At 42.8% G+C, this 12,285-nt stretch overlaps 4 protein-coding genes across 4 annotated transcripts; 3 read left to right on the top strand and 1 right to left on the bottom strand.

Moving 5' to 3' along the window:
* Nucleotides 1-2,468: 2,468 nt before the first annotated feature.
* On the bottom strand, nucleotides 2,469-3,614 carry AWJ20_2268 (uncharacterized protein; the record flags this gene model as incomplete). Its single annotated transcript, XM_018879202.1, has 1 exon — nucleotides 2,469-3,614. The coding sequence occupies one exon, from the start codon at nucleotides 3,612-3,614 to the stop codon at nucleotides 2,469-2,471; it is 1,146 nt and encodes a 381-aa protein (XP_018737140.1).
* A 2,218-nt stretch (nucleotides 3,615-5,832) lies between these two features.
* On the top strand, nucleotides 5,833-7,431 carry MUP1 (Mup1p; the record flags this gene model as incomplete). The annotated part of the gene is made up of 1 exon (XM_018879201.1): nucleotides 5,833-7,431. One exon carries the CDS (start codon nucleotides 5,833-5,835, stop codon nucleotides 7,429-7,431), a length of 1,599 nt encoding a protein of 532 aa, XP_018737139.1.
* Nucleotides 7,432-8,717: 1,286 nt separating this feature from the next.
* STE24 (Ste24p) lies at nucleotides 8,718-9,992 on the top strand (the record flags this gene model as incomplete). The annotated part of the gene is made up of 1 exon (XM_018879200.1): nucleotides 8,718-9,992. One exon carries the CDS (start codon nucleotides 8,718-8,720, stop codon nucleotides 9,990-9,992), a length of 1,275 nt encoding a protein of 424 aa, XP_018737138.1.
* An 881-nt stretch (nucleotides 9,993-10,873) lies between these two features.
* SUP45 (translation termination factor eRF1) lies at nucleotides 10,874-12,190 on the top strand (the record flags this gene model as incomplete). The annotated part of the gene is made up of 1 exon (XM_018879199.1): nucleotides 10,874-12,190. The coding sequence occupies one exon, from the start codon at nucleotides 10,874-10,876 to the stop codon at nucleotides 12,188-12,190; it is 1,317 nt and encodes a 438-aa protein (XP_018737137.1).
* Nucleotides 12,191-12,285: the final 95 nt, after the last annotated feature.

Here is a 12,285-nt window from a genome sequence, read left to right as displayed (position 1 = left end):
GTTTCTGCGGTAATTCAGACGTTCCGCCGTTGCACGACGGTTGGTATCTTAATTTTATTATATTTATATTATTTCAAAGCTAAATTCACGATTGGGTGTGCCGATTTACTGTCGAAAGTCGGGCGGCTGGTTTGATAGTCACTGAGTGTTCTGTTGGTCCGTTGTTTTTACTAGGGACGACGACATCGCCGATAAGTTTTGCATCTGATATTTCTCACTGTGATTTCTCCTGGAGATATATTTTATTGATTCACTCTGGTATTCCTGTTTATTACAAATTCCTGTTGCATCGACTGTCTGGTTATTAGTGTGGTGTCGATTTTGTTATCGCAATCAGAATCTGTTTAGAATTGGTCAACTGTAAGTTTCAAGAGCTTATTTAGTGATTGGGATATTTGGCTTTTAGAATATATTGATCTCTGGTTGTAGATAGTAATTGTGAGTTAGTAGTTACTGGCCCCTGCCTACTGTTCACTGCATGCTTGTTTTCTACTGCTTACTGTCTTCTGTTTATTGCCTGGTGTTTTGCTGGTACCAGCTTCCTGGTTCCTACTCTGGCATCTGCTAACTAATTGTAGTTTGTTCAACACAGTGGGGTGACACTTTACTTCTACTCCTGAGTTGGTGCCACATTCGTCTCTGTCTAGATCACCGAGCATTGAAAACGCTAAATTGACCAGAACCAGACTAGCATTGCTGAAGATATACCTTGAACATTTGTGGTTTGATCTGGAAGTGTGTATATTGGACTCGCGCATCTCCGCTGTGGAATTAGTATTGGTACTCCTTTTTTTGGACTTTGCTCATACTACGTCTGGCTTCGAGGTTTGTACAGATAAAATTGGCCATAGACTACTGACAGAATTTGTTCTCGTTAGACTTATTTGCCAGTACTTAGAACTTCTTAGATTGGACTGGCCATTTCATCAATCACCATTGCAACGGTTTCCTCAATTCCGGTCGACTGTCTTAAGTTGTCATTAGTCATTGTTACAGTAGCACAACTACACACCGCCTCATCGACTTGGTTTGTCCCCTTTCTCCCGGTCAATATTATCCCGTCTAAGACCTTGACTTTCTGATCGTTTTTAAACTCAACTTTAAACCTTAAAGGCTAAAATACACCCAGTCAGCTAGCAGCAAGCCAGCAGCAAGTCAGTAGTTAATTTTCATTATTATCTGTTGGACTTCCTGCCTCACCAAAGGAAACTATAGTAACCAGGCGCATTGCAACGTTTTGTAACGTCAGCCATTGTCAGAATACTGGATTATACATTTGCATCTTTCTGTGCTGTTGCGACTTCTGCTTTCTCCTTATATCGTTAGATTCTGGTGTCCTTTTTACCGAGCCGGGTTTTTATTCTTTACATTTTTTACACCTGCCTCATAACGTTCTCTGACATCACCCTTACAGGCCATCTAGCTTGAGATCTAACCTTTTCATCACTCTAATTTATACTTTGTTTTCAGAATCTCAAATTGATCTATTATTTCACTCTAACTCGCGAGCCGACTAGCCCTTTCTTTTCGTACTACTGCTTTAAAACCTTTAACTGGACGTCAGATTCTAACACAACATTCCTCTACATTGAATATTATTCTCAACACACATTACACAATCAAACTACAGCTGTTGCGCAAGTCTTATCACACTATCCAACATGGCCGAACCCTCAGTCGAAGATATTGTTCAATCGTTTGTAGAGCAGGATCTGGCTGCGTTAGATGCTTTTGGAGAGGTTTCTACAACATCTAACCTGCCACTAGCGATGCCAGCCAATGCTGTTCCAGGTACACCAGGCAGTCCTGCGACACCTACAACGCCAGATCTAAACACACATTTCACCACGTCAACAGCGGGTTTCAACACAGCAACACCCAACTCCACAATCTCAACATCTACAACCGGTTCAGCGGACTCTCTGGACCATTACACAAACACAAACGGCATCAAACTCCCCACTACTCGAAAGGTGTCAACAAATAGCATTTCCGACTCCAAAGTAAACAAATTCAAAATATTCGGCCGCAGAATCGTATCCACGTCAACGACGTCACCTCCCTCCAAGACCTCACCTACCACAGTCACCTCCTCCAGCGACTTGCCACCGCGATCAAGCCCCTACTCCAACTCCTCCCAAGACCTGTTCCAACAACAGCCCCATGTCGCATCTCTCTCTCGAGTCCCAACGATTAACATGCGCTTCGGCACCGAGAAACCCACGGCATGACAAAATATTCTAGACCTTACCTTTTATTTTTATTATGTGTTACGTGTTATATCTATTCTTTTCCAGGTCTTTTTTGGTGCGAGCATGCCTCCGGCGGCTGGGGCTGCGCCCCAGACCCCGTGGTTCTCCGCGAAGCGGAGAAGGTGTCGGGGTCCCCACGGTGTCGACTCGAGCGCAGCGAGAGGAGCTACGGGGTCTGGGGCAGCGCCCCAGCCGCCGGAGGCACACCCCCACCGTCTACTGCCACACTCGGGCGATTTCTGGCAGGATTGGGCCACCGGCGCCCTGGCCGTTGAGGTCGGGTGGGGGGATGGAAATGAAGGATTCGGCTAGCCAGCCGGGAGGGGACAGGGCGTTGAATTTGAATCGTGTGTCGACCTGTTTGTTTTTATAGCCGGTGGTTCGTGCTATTACTTCGAAGGTATTTGCACCGCAGTCGCCTCGTCCGAGGTTCGGAAGGTCCCAGTTGGCCTCAACCGATGATAACAGAGAGTAATGATCGTAGTAGGTTTCGTCGACTGTGTTTTGGAGATCGCACGGAATGTCGCCGAGTAAAAGAGCTAGGACGCGGTTTTTGGGGTTTCTGTCTACTTCGTCGAAGGTGAGCACCAGAAGTGTTTTGTGAAAGCAGTATTCGTCAACTAATAATTGGTCTAGGAAATTGTAGGCCCATTCTCCTGCTTTGGCGACAGTGGTGTCGTGTCCGCCGTTACTCATATTGCATGTAATAAATGCCCACTGTGGAAGCGCCCTGTTGGCGACATCGCTGTAGAGCTCGGTGAAGTTCTTGATGTTCGACAATCGTCGGGCGTTGTTAGTCACTGAATCATACATTATCAGAGGATTGTGTTTTCGGACATAATCATTCGCTCCGTTACACTGGTTTTTATATTCAAATCCTTGATATCCGGTGAATGGCATGTGTTCCTGGTACTCTGCCCAGCTGATGTTGCGGTATTCCAGCAGGTCGACAATAGAAAATACTCTCTCAGGCAGCCTGACAAAATCATCAGTGTCGAGTCCGTAATAGTCACCTCCTACTGCCGCAATATAATTGGGCTCTGATGTATGAGTTAGAGCCCAATAGTTGCAGAGGGTGATTCCCTTTTTCTGGAGCTTTTTCAGGTGACAGTCCTCTACTGCCTTCATATAATCTGCATTTTCCAGAAATATTATATAAATTCTATCAAAAACATTTCCGCAAACATATTCGATATCTTTGTAATTGGATGTTGGTGCACAGGCGGCAGCAGTTGTGATTTCTGGGTTTGAAGGTTGGATGGTGCTAAATTTTGGTGCAAAAGGGTTGGCCAAAATACCAAACAATGGCGTCCCACTAACCGCTGCAATAAAACCAATTAGCAAACTAATTAGTTTCAGCATTAAAATACTGTACATAGTTGCTGACTGCTACATCGGCACTCTCAGATTGCTCCTGAAGTAATCTATGTCTGTGCTCCATGCCGTACCAGCGGTCATCGTTTTATATCTTTTAGCGTCGCATATTGATTAAATTTAAGGTTATCTTTTGACAGCTGCCAAATCTGCGAGGATCGTCGCTGTCAGATTGAGATGAGAAAGCCCATAGCGGCAAGAAGAGCAGGTGGAACAGAATAGGAAAGAAATCGCACGGAGGAAAAGCTGAGACTTTGTTATGAGGTGTATCTGAGTATTTAGGCTCAAGGTAATGTCATTGCTTTCTAGAGATGAAATGTGGCCTGGCTTGAAGCTTTGCTGTGGAATTTTCCTAGACTGAATCTATACTTCAAACCAAGTTGTATATTTATTGCCAGTACTTAGTCTTATATACGTTGAAGAACAATTCTGACAGTTTTACACATTCCTCGCCTCGTGTCTTGTGAAATAGCACGGTTTCCTACCATACCAGTTGGAGTGAGTTTTAGAGAATAACCCTAACATCAGATCTGAAAAACTATAAAATTTTCTCACGATCCATACTTACTCTCAAAATGTGCGCAGTACCCGCAATTTTTATAACCATGTGTAGGTTAAATTCAACTTTTTTTTTTCGATTTCTTATTTTGATTTGATTTTTTTCAATGTTGGGAATTTATCTCCGTCGCTGTGCCATTTTTTATAGACAGTGAAGGTAAACGACTCCCATATATCGGATTTCTATTTAGCTATAGATTAGGTCAATCTGCAGAAGGGCCTATTGAGTTTTCATTAACACTTTTGATTTGATAGGTCCTTTTGATGATTGTGCACATACACTTTTGTAAACGCCATAGAGTTTTAGACGTTATTCAAAATACATTAAAAAGAACTGAATATTTCCAAGCTTAGTAGTGATCACTCTAGTAATTCCCCGTAGTGATTCACGGCCAATGATACACCGTCCCCATTTACGGCCAAACTTCCTAGTCACTGTCTAGTACAAAGTACCTACCTGTATTGCAACGCTATGCACAGCCAGATTCGACATTCATTTCGGCCCCGGTAAAGCCCATTCCTGTTCAATAAACATATCGGACCCGAGTAAACCGCCTGCTCTTAGACAAATGCAGGGAAATGTCGCAAGCGGCGCAGAAATTTCACGTTAAAAAAAGATTTTCCGACGCGATGGGGATGAGATGTCCGTTACTCTATTAATGCATTGCTACCCTGTACTTTTTCCTGCCTGTAAAAAGTCTATAGCCATAACTGGCTGTGGTGCCTAGCTCGACAAAAAAAGACCAACGCATTAGTTCAGGTTCATCCCCAGGCAGCTAATCAGGACCAACGGCCCAGAAAATCCTGCAGAAGGGGCTCAGCTATGAGTACATTTGTCCATAACACAACCTTTTTTTGTACTAAACCAAAATCGTAGGTTCGTATTCAAGTTTTTGCATCCAGATACTGAAGATTATTGGTGTAGAAAGTGACACGGTTTTTATCCATGCATTTAACCTTGCATCGGGAGCTCTGATCCTTGCAGATATCTTCCTGTACATCTCGGCATAATATCCATTTTAGGCATGATAATCGAAAATTACAGGTACGCCAGCTCACGTGAAATTATGATATAAAAGCCGGGCTGTCAGAGTTAGGTGGTCATCTCTGCTAAAGTATTTTTCAAAGACATTTTGTAGAACCGTAGCTAGACATATAGTTTGTACGGCTTTGACCGTGCTATTAGCGATATTTCAACATTTTCATCCACAATGATCTGACTAAAAGAAACGCCATCGTCAGAAAAACTTTTTTCAGTCTAACCAATTCTACTTCCCCACTCTTTCATTACTGGGCATTATGGTATCAACTCATGTTTGTTTGACGACATTATTGCAGTTCTACTCTTGGCTTGCAGTGAGCTTATTAGCAAAAACCGTTGGGCCCTTAAAAAGGAGTTGAAAAAGAAACGTCGGCCATCTCAATGCTGCACAAATATGTCTCCAAAAGTGATGATCATCGCGCCAGATATATATTTTTTCATTGTCACTGTTTTAACCCGAAACCCCATTTTATGCCTCAACTCCATATATAAGTGATGTGAGATTACCATAATTCAGATCGGTTTTTTCTTAGATCCACTTAGATATACTCAAGCGAGTCTATAAAAAAAAGTTTCGATTGGTTTTTGTTTAGAAAATCACCAATAATGGCGTTTTGGGAGTCGGATAAAAATTCCTCTACGCAAGTAGCCAAGAGTGACTATGAATCTCAAAAGTCTTCTTCTCCTGATAGTGAAATTGTCGTTCAAGAGGGTGGCATTCAGGTAATTGCTCCTGAAACTTCCCGTAGTATCGGTGTTGTTTCTGCTACTTTTTTGATTTTCAATCGTATGATTGGTACTGGTATTTTTGCTACTCCTGGTACAATCTTTGGACAATGTGGATCGGTTGGTTTAACATTGTTCATCTGGGTCGTTGGTGCTTTAATTTCAGCTGCTGGTTTGATGGTGTACCTCGAATGGGGATCTATGATTCCCAAGAATGGTGCTGAAAAGGCTTACTTGGAATACTTTTATCGTAAACCTCGTTTGCTGATGACCTCTTTATACGGCAGTTACATGTTTTTCATGGCATGGGCTGCTAGTAACTCTATTGTCTGTGGTCAATACTTGCTATTGGCTGGTGGCGTTGAACCCGATAGATGGAATCAACGTGGTGTTGGTCTCGGTTGTATCACTTTTGCCTTTTTGGTACACGGACTGGCTCTTAAATGGGGTCTTCGTATTCAAAATGTTCTCGGTATTTTTAAGCTTATTGTTATTGTCATTATTGTTGTTATTGGTTGGGTTGCCATGTCTGGTCGTTTAAACATTGAACGTACCCATGCTTTTCACAATGCCTTTGAGAACACCAATGCTGATGCTTATGGAATTGTAAATGCCCTTTACAATGTCATGTGGTCGTTTATTGGTTATTCCAATGCCAATTATGCTTTGGCCGAGACTAAAAACCCTCATCGTATTCTCAAGATTGCCGCTCCTCTGGCCATTACTATTGTTACCATATTGTACATGTTTGTCAACTTGGCATACTTTGCAGTTGTTCCCCGTGATCAAATTCTCAACTCCGGTACTATTTTGGCTGGTAACTTTTTTGGAATTGTCTGGGGTAAGAGAGGTGAGACTGCTATGAGTGTTTTTGTTGCACTTTCTGCTCTTGGTAATGTCATGGCTGTCATTTTCTCTCAAGGGAGAATTGTCCAGGAGCTTGGTCGTGAAGGTTCCTTGCCATTTTCAAGATTTTTTGCTTCCAGTAGACCACTCAACTCACCTCTAGCTGGTCTGTTTGAGCACTGGCTTATCTGTGTCATCATCATCTTGGCTGTTCCTCCTGGTGATGCTTACAACTTCTTGGTCAATTTGATCTCATATCCTTACTCCATTGTTAATGCTTTTGTTGCTCTTGCATTGATTGTCATCTACATTAACAAGAAGAGATATCCTGAATGGAATCCTCCTATCAAGGCATCTCTTCCCGTCACCGTCTTCTTCTTCCTCTCATCTGTCTATCTTATTGCTGCTCCTTACGTTCCTCCTCGTTCTGCTGCTGACAGTGTCTACAAGTCGCTCCCATACTATCTGCATTGTGTTGTCGCTTGGGGTATTTTCGCAGTGGGTGGTATTTATTGGCTTGTTTGGGCACGAATCATTCCTCGCATCAGGGGATATACCCTCGACTTTGAGGAGTATGTTGATGATGATGGCTGGGCCAAAAAGAAGGTCGTTAAAATTTACAAATCCGACTAAACTAAAAATTATTCCTCAGTGTCACGAACGTTATGATGTAGCAAACTGTATTTATTCTTATTTTATTATTTCTCTCAATAATAGATATGCCATAATATTTCCTCGATTCCTCCACTTTAACTCAGCGATTGTTAGGGGATGTTTTTCTGCACCGACCTTTAGTTACCAAGGTTTTTACCCCAGATCTTGGCTAGTCATTGTACCCCAGCCAAAGCCAAAATTGAGTCTCTCAATCTTTGGAGCAGAATCACACATTGTCTGTGGTGTAATGTGATGTCAGTCTGCATTCATCGATGTTCCAGTTGTTGCTGTGAGGTCGTGTGCTATGATTTATAGGTGTAAATCATATGCGGGTTGATTTCGCTTATTGGATGCTCCCCTCCAGAACGCGTAATGAGGAATATTGTCACGTGTGTTTTCCGAAGATGCACGGCAATTTCATGTTCTTCCGAGATATTCGGAATACTTTATGTGGTTTGCGAAACCGTAATCTAGAGATAAGAATTAGGAGAATTACCAGGTTAACCTTTAAGATTCTTGTACTCTTACCCCTAGATAAAGTTGTATGAAAGTTGGTTAAGTACTGGGAGTAATCGCAATTGAAGGAAGTTTTTATAAGGATAACATATGTTTTAATATCTAAAGAATTAAACTAATTGAAAGAGTAAAAAAGTACCCTTTATATAATAATTGAGAACAAGAGGAAAAAATAGAAAACAATCTTTGAGAAGAAAATGAAGAAAGAAATTGAAGAAAAAAAAATGAGGCGAAATTATTAGATGAAACAAAACCTGGGCCAAATGACCATGGAGAAGCGAATGTGAATCGAGCTAAGACAAACTGGAAAACGAAGAATGTGAAGCAGACGACATTAGGTTCAATATGAACCTAATCAAGGAGGAGTTATAGAGAGAGAAGTTGGCGAAGTCGACATGAGATGCTGAATATGGAGTGAGGCGGCTGACATGCGGCGCGAGATAACGGATAAGCTATCGAGAAGCCAAAATCGTGACAGAAATGTATCTGCCACTTGTCGAGCATAAATACAGAGCTTAATCCCTACTTGTTTGCCACTAGACGAAACTTTTCATTTGTACTGTGAATTTCAAGTAAAAATGGAATTCTTGGCAGTAAGTTTTGAAATACAAGCTTTTGCATGAGGTGGACTCGAAAATGAAGTCTAAGATCAAGCTTTTAACTCGCCTGTTCTGTGGGATGAACTAACCAGAAACTAGAAACTTGCTGCCACAGCCGACCGTCCCGGCTTCAATTGGAAGGGTCTGGTTATGGGCTTCACTGCCGGACAATATCTATTTACGACATACTTAAGTTATAGACAGTATCAAGTGCTGAAGAAACCTTCTCCTCCCAAGGAGTTGGATAATGTCATCACTCAAGAGACGTTTAAAAAGACACAGGAATATGGTCGGGCCAAAGCCAAGTTTGGGTTTTTCACATCATTTTTTTCGTTTGTTCAGAACGTGGCTATTCTAAAGTACGACTTATTGCCAAAGATGTTTGGCTTGGCCGGCAAATTTTTGGCTGCCTATGGCCATTCTAAGTGGTTCTCTGGTCTGACTGCTCAGTCGATTGTTTTCTTGCTTGGATTCCAATTTGTCGAGACTATCATCTCTTTACCATTGTCGTTGTATTCTGATTTTGTGATTGAAGAGCGTTTTGGATTCAATAAACAGACCATTGGCCTTTTCTTCACTGACCTGGTCAAATCTGAGATCCTGAAGATTGTTATTGGTGCCCCATTGATTGCTGCTATTTTGAAGATTATCGATTACTTCGGTGATCAATTCTTTTTCTATTTGTGGTTGTTTATGGTTGGTTTCCAAGTAGTTGCCATTGCCGTGTTCCCGACATTGATTCAACCTTTGTTCAACAAACTGAGTCCACTTGAGGATGGTGAGTTGAAGACCAGTGTTGAAAATCTTGCCAAGCGCGTTCAATTCCCACTCAACAAGTTGTACGTTATTGACGGATCCAAACGTTCTTCACACTCTAATGCCTATTTCTACGGTTTACCATGGAGCAAGCAGATTGTTATTTTTGATACTCTGATTGAGAAGTCTACTGTTGACGAAGTCACTGCTGTATTGGCGCATGAGATTGGTCACTGGGCTCTATCGCACACTACCAAGATGCTTCTTGTCGCACAAGCCCATCTGTTTGCCATTTTCGCTCTGTTCTCGGCATTTATTCGCAACCAATCACTGTACAATTCATTTGGATTCTTCAGCTCCTCATCTCAGTATCCTATTTTGGTTGGATTTATCCTGTTTGGTGACATTCTCCAACCCTTGGAGAGTCTTCTCAGTTTTGCCATGAACCTCATGAGCCGATCCTTTGAGTTCCAAGCAGACGACTACGCTGTCAATCTCAACTACGGACCCGAACTGTCGAAATCGCTCATTGGAATCCACACCGAAAACCTGTCCAACGTCGATGCCGACTGGCTCTACTCGTCCTACCACCACTCTCACCCCATTCTACCTGAACGTCTTAAGGCCCTGCGTCTTGCTACCGAGGCCATCCAAAAGAAAAAGCACTAAAAGATTTGCTCAATAAAATCTATTTAACCTAATTTCCTGGGGCACATGTGCCTCTGTAAGCTCCGCTAGCTACCCCTGGTTGAAAAGTCCCTAACCCAGATTATTTCTGGGTCCAATTATTTTATTCTCTAGTACCAGAAGACCGAAAGATGGCGTGATTTAGAGTTCACCATTGAATTATAAATACGACCCTTTCTCCCTACTGGACTGTTTTATATTAGGGAATATTTTTCTCATCACAACTATTATCAATATATCTTTCTTACTGATTGTTTTCTCACTTGCATATTAAGGCCTTACTGAAAGTAGTGAAACACCAAAGAGCCAGATAAAACTAAAGCCCGAATCGTATGTGAGTGCCCGCTTGATAGCTTATTGCGTGAGTCAGCCTCACAGCCTCCGGCGGCTGGGGCTCCGTCCCAGACCCCGTGGCTCCTGCTTCGCAGGAGTTGTTCGGACCGTCGACGCCCCGACTCGAGCGAAGCGAGAGGAGCAGCGGGGTCTGGGGCGGAGCCCCAGCCGCCGGAGGCTCACCTCCTGGATTTGGTGAGTGATGGTTCCTATAAGAGATGCTTGATCTGGGTGTATTGCTGGGAGGTAAGGGTTTTGTGCGGCGCAGTGCCGTTTTGGGCTATGAATATCGTTGAGAAATAGTGAAAAAAAAGTCATCGTCATATCATTAGCAGAAATTTGGTAGCTTTCTTGGTAGAAAATTAGCTGTGGCACGTTTATTGGTAATCAGGTATTTGATTTGGTAGCCGACACATTTCGTTCACGTGGAGCCAAGACTGATTTTTCTGGTTATCTTATCATATTTAAAAATTTTTTGCACATTTAATTTCTATTTCCTCACCAGACCAAATTAATTTATACAGCACAAAATGGCACCAGCTCAAGAAGAAACAGATGCTGAGAAGAACATCCAGATCTGGAAGGTCAAGAAATTGATCAAGAACCTCGAGCAAGCTCGTGGTAATGGTACTTCGATGATTTCGCTAATTATCCCTCCAAAGGGCCAGATCCCCTTAACGGCGAGGATGCTTGCTGATGAGTACGGAACCGCTTCTAATATTAAATCCCGTGTCAACAGACTGTCGGTGCTGTCAGCCATCACTTCAACTCAACAAAGACTCAAGCTTTATAACAAGGTGCCACCTAATGGTTTAGTCATCTACTGTGGTGAAATTATCACTGAAGAAGGCAAAGAGAGAAAGGTCAACATTGATTTCGAGCCTTTTAAGCCCATCAATACTTCATTATACTTGTGTGATAACAAGTTTCACACTGAGGCCCTTTCAGAGCTGCTAGAGAGTGACTCTAAGTTCGGATTCATTGTTATGGATGGTAACGGAGCTCTTTTCGGTACTTTATCTGGTAACACTCGTGAGATTCTCCATAAATTCACAGTCGATTTACCCAAAAAGCACGGTCGTGGTGGTCAATCCGCGTTGCGTTTCGCCCGTCTCCGTGATGAAAAGCGTCATAATTATGTGCGTAAAGTAGCTGAAGTGGCGGTGCAAAACTTCATCACCGCTGACAAGGTTAATGTTACCGGTTTAGTGTTAGCAGGTTCTGCTGATTTCAAGACCGAATTATCACAATCCGACCTTTTCGATAACCGTCTGCAGGCCAAGGTCATCAAGATTGTCGATGTATCATATGGTGGAGAAAACGGATTCAACCAGGCCATTGAGTTGTCTGCTGAGACCCTGTCTAATGTTAAATTCATCCAAGAAAAGAAACTCATCAACGCATACTTCGACGAGATCTCGCAGGATTCTGGCAAGTTCTGTTATGGTGTCGACGATACCTTAAAGGCTCTCGATATGGGTGCCTGTGAAACTGTCATTGTATTTGAGAACCTCAACATCATGAGACTGACTCTTAAGAGCGCCGATGGCGAGTCGACTGTGGTGGTACACGCTGCAAAGGACGCTCCCAACAAGGACCACTTACTGGACAAGGCTGGCAACGAGTTAGAAGTCGTCGAGGAGAAGCCACTCCTGGAATGGCTTGCTGAGAACTATCAAAGCTTCGGTGCCACCCTAGAATTCGTCACTGACAGAAGTAGTGAAGGTGCCCAATTCGTGCGTGGTTTCGGTGGTATCGGAGCCATCCTCCGTTACAAGGTCAACTTTGAACAGCTTGTGGACGAGAGTGACGACGAATATTTCGACGACGATGATGACTACATTTAAATAATTTTAGACTAAAAGCTCTGCTCTTTATACATTTCTGATTTTGCCTGTACCCTGTTTAGTACTTCTGAGACCCGCCGAAAAGCTCGCGAAGC

Source organism: Sugiyamaella lignohabitans, chromosome B (genome assembly GCF_001640025.1).
Source record: "Sugiyamaella lignohabitans strain CBS 10342 chromosome B, complete sequence".
In the NCBI taxonomy this organism is placed as follows: domain Eukaryota; kingdom Fungi; phylum Ascomycota; class Dipodascomycetes; order Dipodascales; family Trichomonascaceae; genus Sugiyamaella; species Sugiyamaella lignohabitans.
Note: the sequence above shows the minus strand (reverse complement) of the source record. Positions and strands in the feature narration are given on the sequence as shown.